We start from the raw sequence: 13921 nt of genomic DNA on the forward strand, positions 1-13921 counted from the left end.
AAACTGAAAAGTAATGGACATGATATAGATATAATAGAACAAGCATGTGTACAGTATTACATCAAATCCCCTAACCAAACCTTCAAGAAAATGAAAATATATGAAGATAGAACTGTATTTGTGATCAGTTCTTCAAAAAGTAACAATCGTTCTTCCATTTCCCCACTCCAGACTTAAGCTATGTCCTCATTCCTGCATCAGGAATAGGCAGAACCAAAAAGCAAGAGAATCATCAGCTGGAAAACAAAACAGTTGTTAAACTGAGCTGCGTTCACACGTTTACCTTTTTCCCCAACTTCCTGCAACAGCCTACAAAACGCTTACCACAAAATGCTTTGCCACTTCCATCAAGTATCAGAACAACTAAAGGTGTTTATTCCTGGACCAGTATACTGCATATAAAGTCTAAGTCTTCCTACAGAAGTTAATTTGTAACTTTTTGGACATCTCCCTCTGAAAGATGCAGTTTGCACTGCAAGATGCGAGTTTAGGAAGACAGCATCTGCAGCAGTATGCTCAGAAACACAGCAGGATAGGAGCAGATCCTTAAATAGTTCTTAGTCTAATAAAGACATTTGATGCAGAAAGCAAAAATCTATTGATCAGTTAAGTCATCATTGAACTAACTAGCAGCATTAACTATTTTACTAGTAGCAAGAAGAATCAACACCAGAGGCAACGAGTTTGACACTGTCTCATCCTAAAAGGACTCCAAAACATTTCATGCACTAAAAGAACTATGAGAAACAGTCATCCTGCTTTTCTCAAGGCAAGACCAATGTCCTGCGTGAAAGTAATGCTCTCACGTGATGTACCATTTTGTACATACACATTTTCACATACTCTGAACAGCAAGCCAGATTTCTCCATTTTTCAACCTAGCAGCGGAAGTAGGTATGTGCCTTCTGTATTCAGGTAATAAGGTAGATCAAATAAAGTTCTGATGAGAAACAAAATCATATCACAAACACTAAGCTTAAGGTCCTCTGAGATCTGTCTCTCTTTTTCTTTATTTTCTCATCCCTACTCCATATTCCTGCTAATCCCATTCATAATATGGAATATTTTTAAAGTGTTGGATAGACACTTCTTGGATGCAGATAAATAAACCGTGAAGAGACGTGGCTTACACATCTTAAGACACATTAGGTAAAAACATGAAATATTAAACAAACAGAACTACAGTTTTGAGTCGTGACTTTTTTTTATTAATTAATTCTTTCACTGGGCTTGTTGCATGAAGCAGATAATTGCTGTTTGTATGCTGACAATGACCAGAGCTTTTCTACAATTCCAAATTGTTACTAGTCTTCGCAAAACCAATTATTTGCTGTATCCGTCTTTCCCAGTGTGAAAGTTTGGTTGTCATTTGCAGTTACCTGGGAGAATCTGATTTGAACCCAGTGATTAGAAAGGGGAGTCAGGCAGCTAGTTTTCTACCACTTCACTGCTGAATTACTAGGCAACCTTGGGCAAGACAACTACTCCGTATCTTCATTTGCCCATCTAAACCGTACCAATTGTATTTATTTAGCTCTCAGGGACATCAAGAGGCTTAAGTAATGTTTGCAAAAAGCTTTGAGATCATCAGATGAAAGGTGCTTCTAAGTGTCCAAAATATTATTAAGTCAATGAGAAAAAAAATGGATAGGTTGCCAAGACAGTCAAGTGGACAAATGGCTTCTCCTATCAGTATTGTCCATATTTCAGTTTCTAGTTTATCAGTAGAAATATACATGGCTGTTTAAATAAAGTCTCAGGCATGTTCCACTGTGTACAGAACCAGTCGCCACAGTTTGTAAATGTGAAAACAGTTAGAAAGCTGTAAAAGAACTCTTGGGAAGACGCGTATTGTATTTCGACTCCAACACAAAAGAAGTTCTTTCTCCAGAGTGGTTCTACACTCTATAGAAAAATTCCCAGGGGCAGTTAGCAGCACATACATGGAGTTAACATTTTTATGTACTGTAATTTTTTGATCAATGGACACTGGGAAGCATCTTCCCTTGACCGTTTTATGAGGAAGAGCTTGAATTTAATACCTGCAAGCACATAACCACTGCTTAAATAACTAAGAAACTCCCCTCTCCCCAAGGATCCTAATGCTATAGCATCTAGGTCACTGCTATTAACCTCTTGCCTAAAGGAACTGGAAATAACTCCAAGATCCCAAGTAAACTGTATTCCTTGGCTGACTGGATCCCCATCAGAGGACACTGTTTTCATAATTTTCCTCCTAACTTGGTGATAAGCAGTCTTGGCTTCGAATTGCTTACAGAAGTGATCTAAGATACTGCAACACTGTCCTACTTCAGGCAGGACCAGGCCAGCCGAAGATGGATTTGCCTCATACCATGACATATCCCCTCCCGCCCACCCCGAAGCCTAGCTCACCTTTTGTATTCATGGCTTTTAATTGCAACCTGTCTCCCAGAAACAAAGGTCTTAAGCATGCTCGTGTAGGAAGGGAAACCACTCTGTTGACCTGTCCAACAAAAACGCATCTAAAGCAGAAGACTTGAGGCCAAGCCTTAGATACTTTGAGGGGCCTTGGACAGAGACATGCTCAGATAGGAGATAAGAGATGTGGATAGCAGTCAAAGCATTATTGGCAAGCATTCAGTGTAGCAGACATTAATATAACTCCCAATTAGGTTTCGGTTTTGCTGCCTCAGTTCAGTCCTCCAGGTAGAATAAAGTAGGAGGAGTTATTTCAAAATACCAGGACTACTTAGAAGAGTGCTGGAAGTAAACAATAAAAAATTGGAAGGCATTGAGAAGATCTGATGGAAAATGGGATTATCATAGGGCACACCCTATTCACTAGTACAGGAGTACAGACACTTGTTTTTGGATGAAATCAGCCAGCCTAGAAGTAGTTGTCAAAATGACAGTTACAGGGGTCCGTGTTACTTCCAGTTCTTATTCCACAGTGTTGCACAGGCTGCCCCTCAAAAGGTGGTAAACTTGAACTTCCACTATTTGCTTAGACTAACTTCGGTATAAACCAAGGTAGTGCTTCTGTGCAGCGCTATGCACACTGGAGCAGCAACACACTACCTTCTGCTGCTTTGCAAAACTAACGTGCATTTCTTTCATCTAGAGCTGTCAGACATACTACATTAAAAAGGACTTTTTTTTTTTAAGCAACAGAAAAATAGAAGTGGTAGGTTATTTTTGCATTTACTATGTAAATTGCACTTAAAAATTAGGTTTTCCTTAAACAAATTAAAACCCTTTACATTTACCATTGTGAAGAACCTAAATGCAAACCATTAACAGGCTCATACAGTAATGTCTTCCCCAATTTTCAGACAAGCTTCCATATGAAAGCAACTGGAGCTTGGACAACTAGAAAAATTCAGAAGTTGTAAACAAAAGCAAAGCCAGTCTTCCAACAGTGTCCTCACCAGCTTCACTGGTTTTGTTTACAGGGCAAGATAGACCACAGATCTACGTTAGTTTGTACTGTCAGAAGCTGAAAAGCGGTGTAGCCAAAATTTATTTTCAGATATGTTATACTTAATATGCATTGTACCAACGAATCAGCAAGCCACAAAGCTTGCAGACCATACATAAGCAAACAGAAAGAAGATGACAGGATAATCAGAAGAGCAAACAGGTATACAGCTTTCAGGATCTAAACCTCTCTGTATTTTTTCCTGGGGAAAACCCACCACATTCAGGTCTGTGTGTTTATATAAAAATATTTTTAAAAAAAAAAGGGGGGGGCAAAATACGACACAGTATGTCTCCAAATGAAAACAGCACCAAGTTGCCCCATTTTACTGTTTTCCTTTACTGGAAGACTGTTCTAATAGTATGTACAGGAACGTTTCCTCTTTCATGGGATGCTCTTAGAACTAATTTACAGCAGGATATAAAGATGATATATCTGATACAAAACAGAGACTGGAAAACTAGCATATGAGTTTCAAGTGGTGTGTGATTCATGCTTACAGTAGAATCCAACAGAATAATTTTAAAGTATCTTTTATATGAAAATTCCAAGACATTCTCAAACATTAACACCCAGTATTTGTGAAATGTCTAATAATCACTATTCTCATTTCATATACAAGAAGGTTGAAGCAGAGAGTCAATAGCCCTGTCAAGGTCATGTATACACAAGTCAGGATTAGAATTCAGGTTTGGCTTTGCTGTGAGCCAGTCTTTCTAAGAAACTGCTTCATATCATAGTGATGAGTTATAGCTGGGGTTTGTTTGTTTGCTTACATGATATATATTATTTCTCCTCATACAGGCACACAAAAGCATCTCTAAAATAACACGACTATAACCCCTTTCATTTTGAAGAAACTAAAACACTAGAATTATTTTATAACAGGAAGCAACCTATAGCATCAAAATGAGCTGTTATAGCTGAAGAAGGCACTGATGACGTGCAACACTGGGGGAATGCACAGGAACGGACAATTCATTCCAACAATTCTTTGAAAATTTTTGCCTGTTGTCAGGTAAGGCATACTGCATTCAGTTGACACTTAACAGTGGGTGCTGAAAATAAAAATGAGTAATTTGAGGTAATCTAAAAATGTAACATACTAGAACATTAAACAATAATAAAAGATAAAGATATCTCTATTTTAAACAAAACTAGAAGCCTACTTCCACAATGAATTCTTAGATTATCCATGAAAAACTAATGGGCCAGAAAGGAAAAATCAACACACTGCGGTGATTGCAATAACTCAAAGTGTGACTTCCATGCATTTTTTTAAATATAGCCTATAGTAAATCAAACGCAAAAGTATTTTTGAAACTAAAAAAAAAAAAAAAAAAGTCCTAATGGTACTAGATCAAACTGGCCGTTTTGACTTTATCTGCAAAGACAGAACATCTGGTGTGCTTCTGGCTAGACAGGTCCTATTCAGAGCAATGCTACCGAGACTATGAACCAATCCCTACACCTTCAAAGCAGAAAAATGCATGAGTGAGTTAAAAAAGTTAGCTTAAAAAAAAGTCATCTTAGGTTACTATAATTGCAGTCAGTTAACTGACAAACTTGAGAGCCTCCAGAATTAAACCTGTTTTCATAAAACAAACCTTGAATTCAATTATTTTTTTTAAGTAGCCTCAGTCAAGATGCAAAATTTAAAAATGGAGAAGAAATTCCTTGTGCTTATATGAACTGCTGGAAAAATGTTACTACCTCAATACGACATTTTTTTTTATTCACAGCCACTACTACAAAACAAGATTTCATCCCTATCTAGGTCAAAGGCTCATAGAACAGAAGCCCTTTTCTTAGTGTTTTGTTGTTGTTTTTTTAAAAATGTGAAAGAATACATATATAAAGAATGAATTTATTAATTCATTGGTAAACTACTACGTATTTCAATCCAGTTAAAAAAAATTAAGAAACAATGTCCTGTGGGAAATAACCCTGGAAAAAGTCTATACTAGTATTTGTACAATTTGTCCACAGAAAATGATCTACCACCACTTAAAATGGGATCAGACCAAAAGGATTGATCTTCCTCCTGTAAATACATTCAAAAGCAAAACACTGAAGTGTGGCCTATTGAAATTGCTTTTTAAGTCATTGTTTTTGATTAGGGTTGCAAGGGTCTTTCTCTCACTACCTACAAGGACTAGATGCTGCAAGAAAAAAAAACAGTACTCCTAGATGAGATACTACATTTAGTGGTCAGAGAGATTAGTGTATAGAAAATCTACACACTGTTGTGGATGAAGATAAGAAACAGTATGAATAATCACTAATAATCCTAATATACTATGTGAGCAGATGGCCTAAACTATCAAATGTTTTATCAGTCTTACTGTTTTTTACATAGCGACGGATAAAAATTATACATGATAAACTGTGGCTGAGACAATGAATGCTTCCATCCATCATTCTGGGCTTCTCTTATTCCAACCATGTGACTGAGTTGAATCAAGTTTATGACATCTTGGCAGGGAGATTCCTACAGAAGCTAGTATCTAGACTGAGTACATGAATAATGCATTTATTCCCCATAAAAGCAAAAAATGTTAATTTTAAGAACAAGTGATCTCTATTTCACTTCATTGAACCAGACCACAATGAAATATTTTAAAACTCCTAGCCAATCATTCACAAAAAATTTCAGAACTTACCTACACTAGCTTTTATATCACCACTGAAACTGCATTTGTTCTCAGGAGGCCATAAAGTTTTTAAAAAATTATGTGGCGATCCTAAATAAAGGAAATCTCACTTTAAGAAGACAAGCTAAAAATCTAATAGAAATCCTCCATATAAGCTGCAGACTCCTCTCCTCACGCACTGAGCAGGCTTGGCACAGCGTCCAGGCATGGCCAGCTCTCTGCTGGGGGCAACGTTCTTGGCTGTGAAGGCAGAGCATGCCCTCTGTCACTCATGGCGAGCAGTCCTGTCCAACTGTCTCTTTTCGACAACTTTATCATCAATCTCTTTATTAACAGCTCCACTGCAGACTGAGAACGCAAACAAGGACAGTGCGCATGCCAGATTTCTGGAAGGCACACAGCATCAGACACCATACAGGGCAAGGTTTCAGGAAAGCTGAAGCAGAAGCTGTAGCGCAAAACTCTTATGTGCCGTTGTAAGAAGTATCGCGTTTCCCGTGTTTACGTAGAATCCAACTTCTAACTGGGGAGAGGCGGGGGGGGGGGTGGGGGGGAAATTATTCCTCAAATGTCAAGGATCCCCCCTCGCGTCCAGCTTTAACAACATTTGAAATGCCTGATCAACGAAGGGTACGTGACCTAACATTCAACTTTAATAATTTTATCTGCTTTAGGTTAGCATATTACCCTAACAGAAGTAAACATCACAGAAATAATCTCAGATGAACTGAAAAGTTTGAATTGATGTGTAGATTTTAAGCATGCAAAACATTTACTTAAGTAGACTTATTGAGGAAATTTACTTTTAAAAATACAAACATAAAACATATTCATAAAGTAGATGGGCTAGCTCACAAATAAGACAGACAAAAAGACATTTGCACTTGTAAGCTGTCTGGTATCTGTGTGGGCCAGTTATTATGGGGCAGTTTAAATGCATTGGCTATTTCCTTAAGTTAAATAAATAAATGCAGCTTTCCTTACTCAACAAGTTGGGGTTTTATCACCTTACATCAATAGTAATTTTCCTCTTTATCCTTTCCCATTGCTTGCCTGGATTCTGGCTCTTATTTAAAGACAGTAATTTACTGCAAAACCCAAGCTTGATAATATCTGCATATACCATTAAACAGTTTTTTTCTAACCATTAGTATGCTGTTAAATTTGACTTTTTCTAAATTCATTATCTTTAGAGTTTATGAGATAAAAATTTAATAAAGTGTGTAGGACATTGTCATTCTTAGCTTATTTTAAGCATTCCACTAGAATACAGAGGTCATAAAAATACTGAGGTCATTAAAAAAAAAACAGACATGCTGAATAGGAGCAGTGATCTGGTTAATTTGTTAAGTGTGGGAGGAATTAAAAAAAAAAAAATGAAGTTACCTAAAGACAGAAAGATAGCATTTCAGAATTTAGTCAGAACTCCACAAATATGCCTAAACTTTATTTAAAAAAAACACTGGAGTTTAAAAAAAAAAACAAACAAAAAGCAGATGGGACATCCAGCAGTGGCTCATTGTATTAGCTTTTTCATAATAAAACATGCCCTCTGAAGTTTGATATCAAAGTTTGCATTTGGTTGGTGAAGATAGCAGCAGATGTTTGATGTTTGTAGATATTTCAACTTATTAGTTTGAACTTTGTAGACGTATCAAACTGCATCTGCCTCTATCAACAAATCCAAGATGGTTTGTTTCTATTGAACAGATCCTTAATTCTACTAAGATTATTAAAGTAAACTAAAAATGATTTATTACTGACATTTTTCCACTAGAAACATTGGATCTTTAAAAAAGTGAACCTACCTAGTACTCAGCTAATATATGTGTATACAGACATTCATGACTGTATGATCAAGACCTACACATTTTTAAGTGACAAAATTTTTGGTAAGTATTGTTCAGCCACAAAGATGCTAAAGAGAGATCAAGCATAGCAAAGCTACTCAACTAGTATGTTTATGAAGTTACATAAATGACGCCAGGATCACTTCAACATATGAAATGACTTTTGTAGAAATGCACACAACCTCAAAAAAAAGAAGTATTATGAGAAAATAAACATACTCTGCTTCCTCAGTAACCTCCATAGTAGTTTTTCTTGCATTTAAGTATAGATTCTGGCTCAGTAATATCTAGTGTGTTCTTCCTATACTGAATTATTTTTGGTTCTTCTAGAAGGTGAAGAACTTGGTTTTAACTGTTATTGTTGACTAAAGTTGGTTCTCTCATTAAGGTACATTTACTATCAATTGATATTCATTACTACTCAGTTACTATATACTTGTAGCTACAAGTTTAAAGATTTTGCAGTTAAAAAAAAGAAAAAAAAAAAAAGAAATGCACTAAGAAATGGCATGCACACATACTACCTACAGCAAGGAACCACAACTTTAGCTAGAACTCATCAACTCAAATGTCTGATTCAAATCAGTATGTCTAAAGCCATCTGTTAGAGCCATGGCTTATTAATGTTAATTATTTTGGCTACAACAGTAATTTTCAGCTTCTTGTTTGCAGATCCTTATGAGTCCGTGAACTTACTTCTGGAGGTTCATGATGGGTAACTCAGGAAAAACAAGCCTATTGAAGCCTATTGCCAGTAGATTGAGAAACACTGAACAGAAATTTGTATATCTACTAGCAGATTTTTATTGGTCAGAAAAAAATAAGAGGAACTAAAGCCATAAATAACATCAGCTGTGATGAAAGGGAGATGGGGTGGGCAAGATATAAAGAAGATGAATCTGTTCTAAACAAGACAAGCAACTGCATGCTGTGAAAAATACATACAACACAAAGGTTTATTGTTTTAGGCAGGGTAATTATAATATGAAGACCATAATCATCAGTGGTTTTAGCAGTTAGAGAAATTTTAGTCAAAAGGAGGCTACTTATTAAAGTTACTCACATCAAGCATTTGGAGGATTGGGCTCATGCTGATACAAAGATCAATCAAGTGATGCACAGCTACTTGTAATTTTTACTTTTATTTCAGGGCAAGCTTAAAGTATTTGACAAGAAGAGAAACAGTGCCATCTGCTGACATAAGAAATAGTCATGCACAAGAAAAGCGAGCATAAGATGCCAAAACTGTTACAGCTAATGTTTTTAAAAAATGGAGTTCAAACTTCTAAAGAAAATAGTACAGCCCCAAATTGTTTATGCACATAATTCTTCTAGTTTTGTCAGCTTTTAAGAATTTAAGATTTTGAGATGGACTCCTAATCAGGAGACAAGGAATGGATGCTCATAAAATGTTTGGTTGTTGTTTTTTTCTGGGGGGCGTGGGGGGGGGGTGGGGGGTGGCGGTCAGGGCAGGGCAATATAGACTGCCTCCACCAAGCCACTGCACAACCCACAACCTTTGCCTTTAACAGACTGGAACTCAACAACCTGCTGAGACTTAATTCCACTTCCTACATCTAACATCATGCTTATTTGGAGAACATTCATTTATGTACTATTTCTTCTAGGCCACACCATATTTTGTCTTAGCAGAAAATCTAAGAGCTAAGTATGAATTAAGAGAGTAAAATCAACTTTGTACATTCAGAAAAATCAGACAACTATGGGATTGTGCTGTTTTTTATTGTGTTTTCAATGGAGAAATACATCATCTGTTTACAAAATAGCTCTTGAAAAATACAAGGAGTACAGATACTATAAAACAAAGCAAACTCCAGTCATGAGACACTACGTACATCATGCGAAAGCAACAGTCTGATCTCCAGGTTATGAAAACTAGAATTAAAAAGTCACTATACAGAAAGGTTCCAAGTTCCCAGCTTGGCAAAACTTGGGTGCAGTTACATGAAACGTTTAATAAAATGAAAAAAATTTTCCAATGTGTAAACAAAATGACAAGACTAAATTTGTGCCTGGCAATTTCGATCTAAACTCCATAGCTACACAAAATACACAGACACCTTGTACACTTCAACTGTTAATATAACCTTCTTTGGGGGGTGGATGACAGCAGGCTGCACAGGGCAAGGAAAAGAGAAATATTGTATACTAGACATCTTAGACAAATGGCAAAAAAACCCTTCAGTTACTGCACAGCCTAAGTAAAAGATAAGCTACACTCTGACTTCGGAGAATTAATTTAGAAGGATAAGGGGAAGAGTGTAAGTAATTTAATTTTAACATGAAAGATGCACGTGTAATAGGATGGAGCACAATGGGAGAAGGGAGTTCATAAAACATGCTAATCAAAGTATGGGAAGTATGATTTGACATCCCACATATTTCAGACTTAAGTAATAGTAACATGAAGTTTGTTATCTACATCTGGTACTACTGTTGGTAACCCTCATGTTCCTCAAATACTGCTGTTCTTTGCCATGAGAGATTCAGTTATTTAAAAAGAAAAAGTTGTAACTTTTCTGATAGGACTACAAGAACAAAAAAATAGGAGTAAGAGAGCTTACTAGATGTCAAGTGCTTACTAGAAATGTGATTTTTAAAAATTCGGTGTTGTTCAGTATGTAAAACTATTTCTGATGAGCCATCTAAAAATCAAAAGGTTAAAATTCTTAGGGAAAAATCTTTTTGCCTTTATTTAAAATTTGAAGCTTTTTAACGCATACAGGACTTTTATGGAGTGTACAAAAATCATCTTATATTTAGTGATTCAAAGGCCATCAAGACAGGTGTTATATTTCACAGGCACGCAATATTTACTTAAACACTTTAGTCATGGGACAAAATTTTTAATTTGTGCCTATAGGCCACAAGGTATTATGATTAGGTAAGGGTTGGGGGGGGACCCAAATGAGTACATGGCTTGTTTTTATTTTGTATAAATAACTATTGTCCTATATGGTGCATACAAGCTGGAAAAAAAAAAACAACCAACCACAAAACAACAACAAAAAACCCCACCAAAACCCCAACATTAAATGCAAAAGCTTTTCCCATGAAATAAAGGGATCAAAAGGGGAATAAGGAGTTTGATTAGCTCAAAGGAAAGTTTATTTGCTGTTTGATTGCCGATCTGTATGCACCTTAAAACAATCCTATAAATAAAAGTAGACCACGTCTTAAACATGTCCCACCAATACCAAAACTTCCCAATTTCTTCCTCAACTTATGTCTTATAACCTCAAGATTTGACATTTCATTTTACAGGCTTACTGCTGCTTGATGGCAGTTGAACTAGATGTACTATACACTTTGTTTTCAATGTATAGTACAGCATAGAACATCATCCAATTTGCAGATTACTACTATTGAAGAGGTTCTTCAATAAAACGAAAGTGTATCAGCTGAAGATCTAAAATTAGTCATACTCCAATAAAAAAAAAAGTACATAAAAGTGCATTTAAGGGATTCTTATGCCAGTTTTATCTCAATTTTGAAACAATGCATCAAACAAATTCAATCAGAATGTCAAATATGGCTACAAATAGTGTTTATGTTTTTAAAGGCAGTAATCCTTCGAAATATTTAATGCAACTGTTGCTAACACATTAATTGTACTCCTGGCTTCACATACTAACCTGGACTTCCAATCAAATGGTGATTTTAGCCCAGAAAGGGAAGTGCACAAAATATACCTAAATCCATTTGCAATTATGTTCTAGTCTTGCACCCTCTGTTCTCCTTTTTTTCTAGCATTAGAAGACAACAGGTTGAGTTGGCAGATACTGTTTATGGACCCCTGAGGTTGTTTTTACCGGTTCAATCTCAATTTTATTGAATTCTTGATAACAGGAATAGGATTTGCAGGGAGAGCAGGGATATCTGAAAGGTCTGTACTGGGTGTTTTCTGAAAAGAAAAGAAAAAAGTTTATTGTATTTTAACTTTGTAAATATCAGAAGAAAAATTCTGTAGTAATTGACACTAATTTTCAAAACCAAGATCTTTAGAAAAGTTTTTAGGAATACACCAAGATAAGGATAATTACAAATTATAAATATAGGAGCAGATTCTTCTTTGCCTACACAGTCATTATTAAGGAAAATTTGTACAAGAGTCTATTTCATAGTGTGCATTGCCCTTTTTGACAACTGCAAGACATTAGGAAGTGCTGCAGATAAAGCTGAGCCTACTAATAACCTGTATTATAATACAACATAATATCCACATAATACAGGTGCTTGATCAGTGACATCTACTATCGGATCTACATGTTTAGTATTTAAAAATTCCTTTGAACAATTCTGTGTTAAGCCTTAGCCCCTTACAGATGAATGATGAAAACCTGTCCCCAATGCAAAGTATGTGTCTTCATACATTCGCACTTCAGACAGTTTAAAAGCTCTTTACAGCAAAGTTACCAACTTTTCATATTGGTTTAGATATACATGGAAAAGGTATGATGAACTCTAAAACCGTGCTATATGACTGGGTTAAGAATTTCATCCTGAAAATAATCTGAACACTTTTTTCTCACTTAAAAAGACTTAAACCCCATTCAGCAAAATTATATCTAAAGCCAAATAAAGGAAAACACAGAAAAGGAACACTCTCAAGATTCAGTGTGATTCATTCATTTCTCACATGCTTAACAAGCTTCTATTGTTGGTTTGGTTTTGTTTGGTCTTTTGGGGTTGTTTTTTTTTTTAAGTATTTCTCTTCCACTGCAGCAGATTATTTGCCATCCCAATAACCCAGCTATTATGCATTACTTCTGATGATTTATCATAAAATGTTTTCTTATGCTATAAATGTTCAAAATTAATATAAGGTACATTTGATACATGGGAAAGACTGCATAAAAATGACTGCTCTTAATTGTTGTTTTATTAAAAAGAAATCAATCGAGTTAACACTGACTGATATGGTATCAAAGCACAACGCAACAAGGACTCAGGGCAAAATAGCTTTGACTTCCCGCCTCCCCCCTGCCCCCAGTAGACCACTCTGTTTGGTGCTGACCTGCAGTTTAACACATTTCCATTTTCTGCAACATGAGCAGTGTTTTAAACACAGCCACGAAGAATACTGAAAAATGACAGAAGAGGCCCACCATTCTTTTGCAGTTTCCAGATTACTTTTGGTAAAATAACAACTACACAATTTGTAAAAGCTACAAAGCTTTATATAATCATTCCTCAACAACAGGCGAAATACACTTGGTATAATAAGCGACCTAAAAAATTTCCCTGAGGCAGTTTAGAGTGCCCATGTAACAACTAAAGTTTTTGCCAAACAATTTTGGTACCTTTAAACTATATGAGCAGTACTGAATAAAAAGTCTGATAACAAATACCTTTAATACTATTGCAATATATATCCTTTTTGAATCAATACATTGACTACACATCATTTAATGATTAAAGCGTGTAGAAAACGCTTTGGGATAGTGAAACTTTAATCAGTAGTGCACTAAGAGAAGCTTAAAAATGCTAGTAAAGACAAAGATGCGTTCTCTAAAAGTTGTTACAATATTAGGAACTGAAATTTAAGTGAATGCCACAGAATTCTTAATGTCTATTTTTCCAATCCTCCTTACACTTACAATACCTGCAGTGAAGCAACACAGCTGGCTAATGAATTATAACATTACAAGTTCTCTCTTATACCAAATATCAAAATTTGAAGTTACATTTCAGACATTCTCAACCTCTACCAGGATATTTTTGAACAGCAGCTATTTAAAGCATTTGTTTCCTTGTTAGAAAGGATTATTCTGTGATGTGCAAAGCACAAAGGAATAAACCAAGCCCCTTACTTTGAAGGCACAATTCAGAAGAGCGAATCCAGCTTCGGTCAGTTTGTATGGCAAGCCATACATGTTTAGCTACAATGCACATTCAATAAGATCAATGACCATCTAAAACACAAAAATTGTGAC

At 35.8% G+C, this 13921-nt stretch overlaps 1 protein-coding gene across 5 annotated transcripts in view; it reads right to left on the reverse strand.

Annotated features, from left to right (window-relative positions):
* Positions 1-9690: 9690 nt before the first annotated feature.
* The window catches only part of PAPOLA (poly(A) polymerase alpha), a 50149-nt gene continuing 45918 nt past the window's right edge, over positions 9691-13921 (reverse strand). For 4 of the 5 annotated variants that reach the window (XM_075029877.1, XM_075029876.1, XM_075029878.1 and 1 more), the window contains exon 22: positions 9691-11889. In XM_075029877.1, the coding sequence (XP_074885978.1) occupies positions 11794-11889 (96 nt within the window). In that variant the 3' untranslated portion in view covers positions 9691-11793. Of the gene's footprint in view, positions 11890-13798; positions 13901-13921 lie in introns of all 5 variants that reach the window. The other variant, XR_012650677.1, reaches the window with a different exon arrangement.

Source organism: Buteo buteo, chromosome 6, assembly GCF_964188355.1.
Source record: "Buteo buteo chromosome 6, bButBut1.hap1.1, whole genome shotgun sequence".
NCBI classification, from domain to species: domain Eukaryota; kingdom Metazoa; phylum Chordata; class Aves; order Accipitriformes; family Accipitridae; genus Buteo; species Buteo buteo.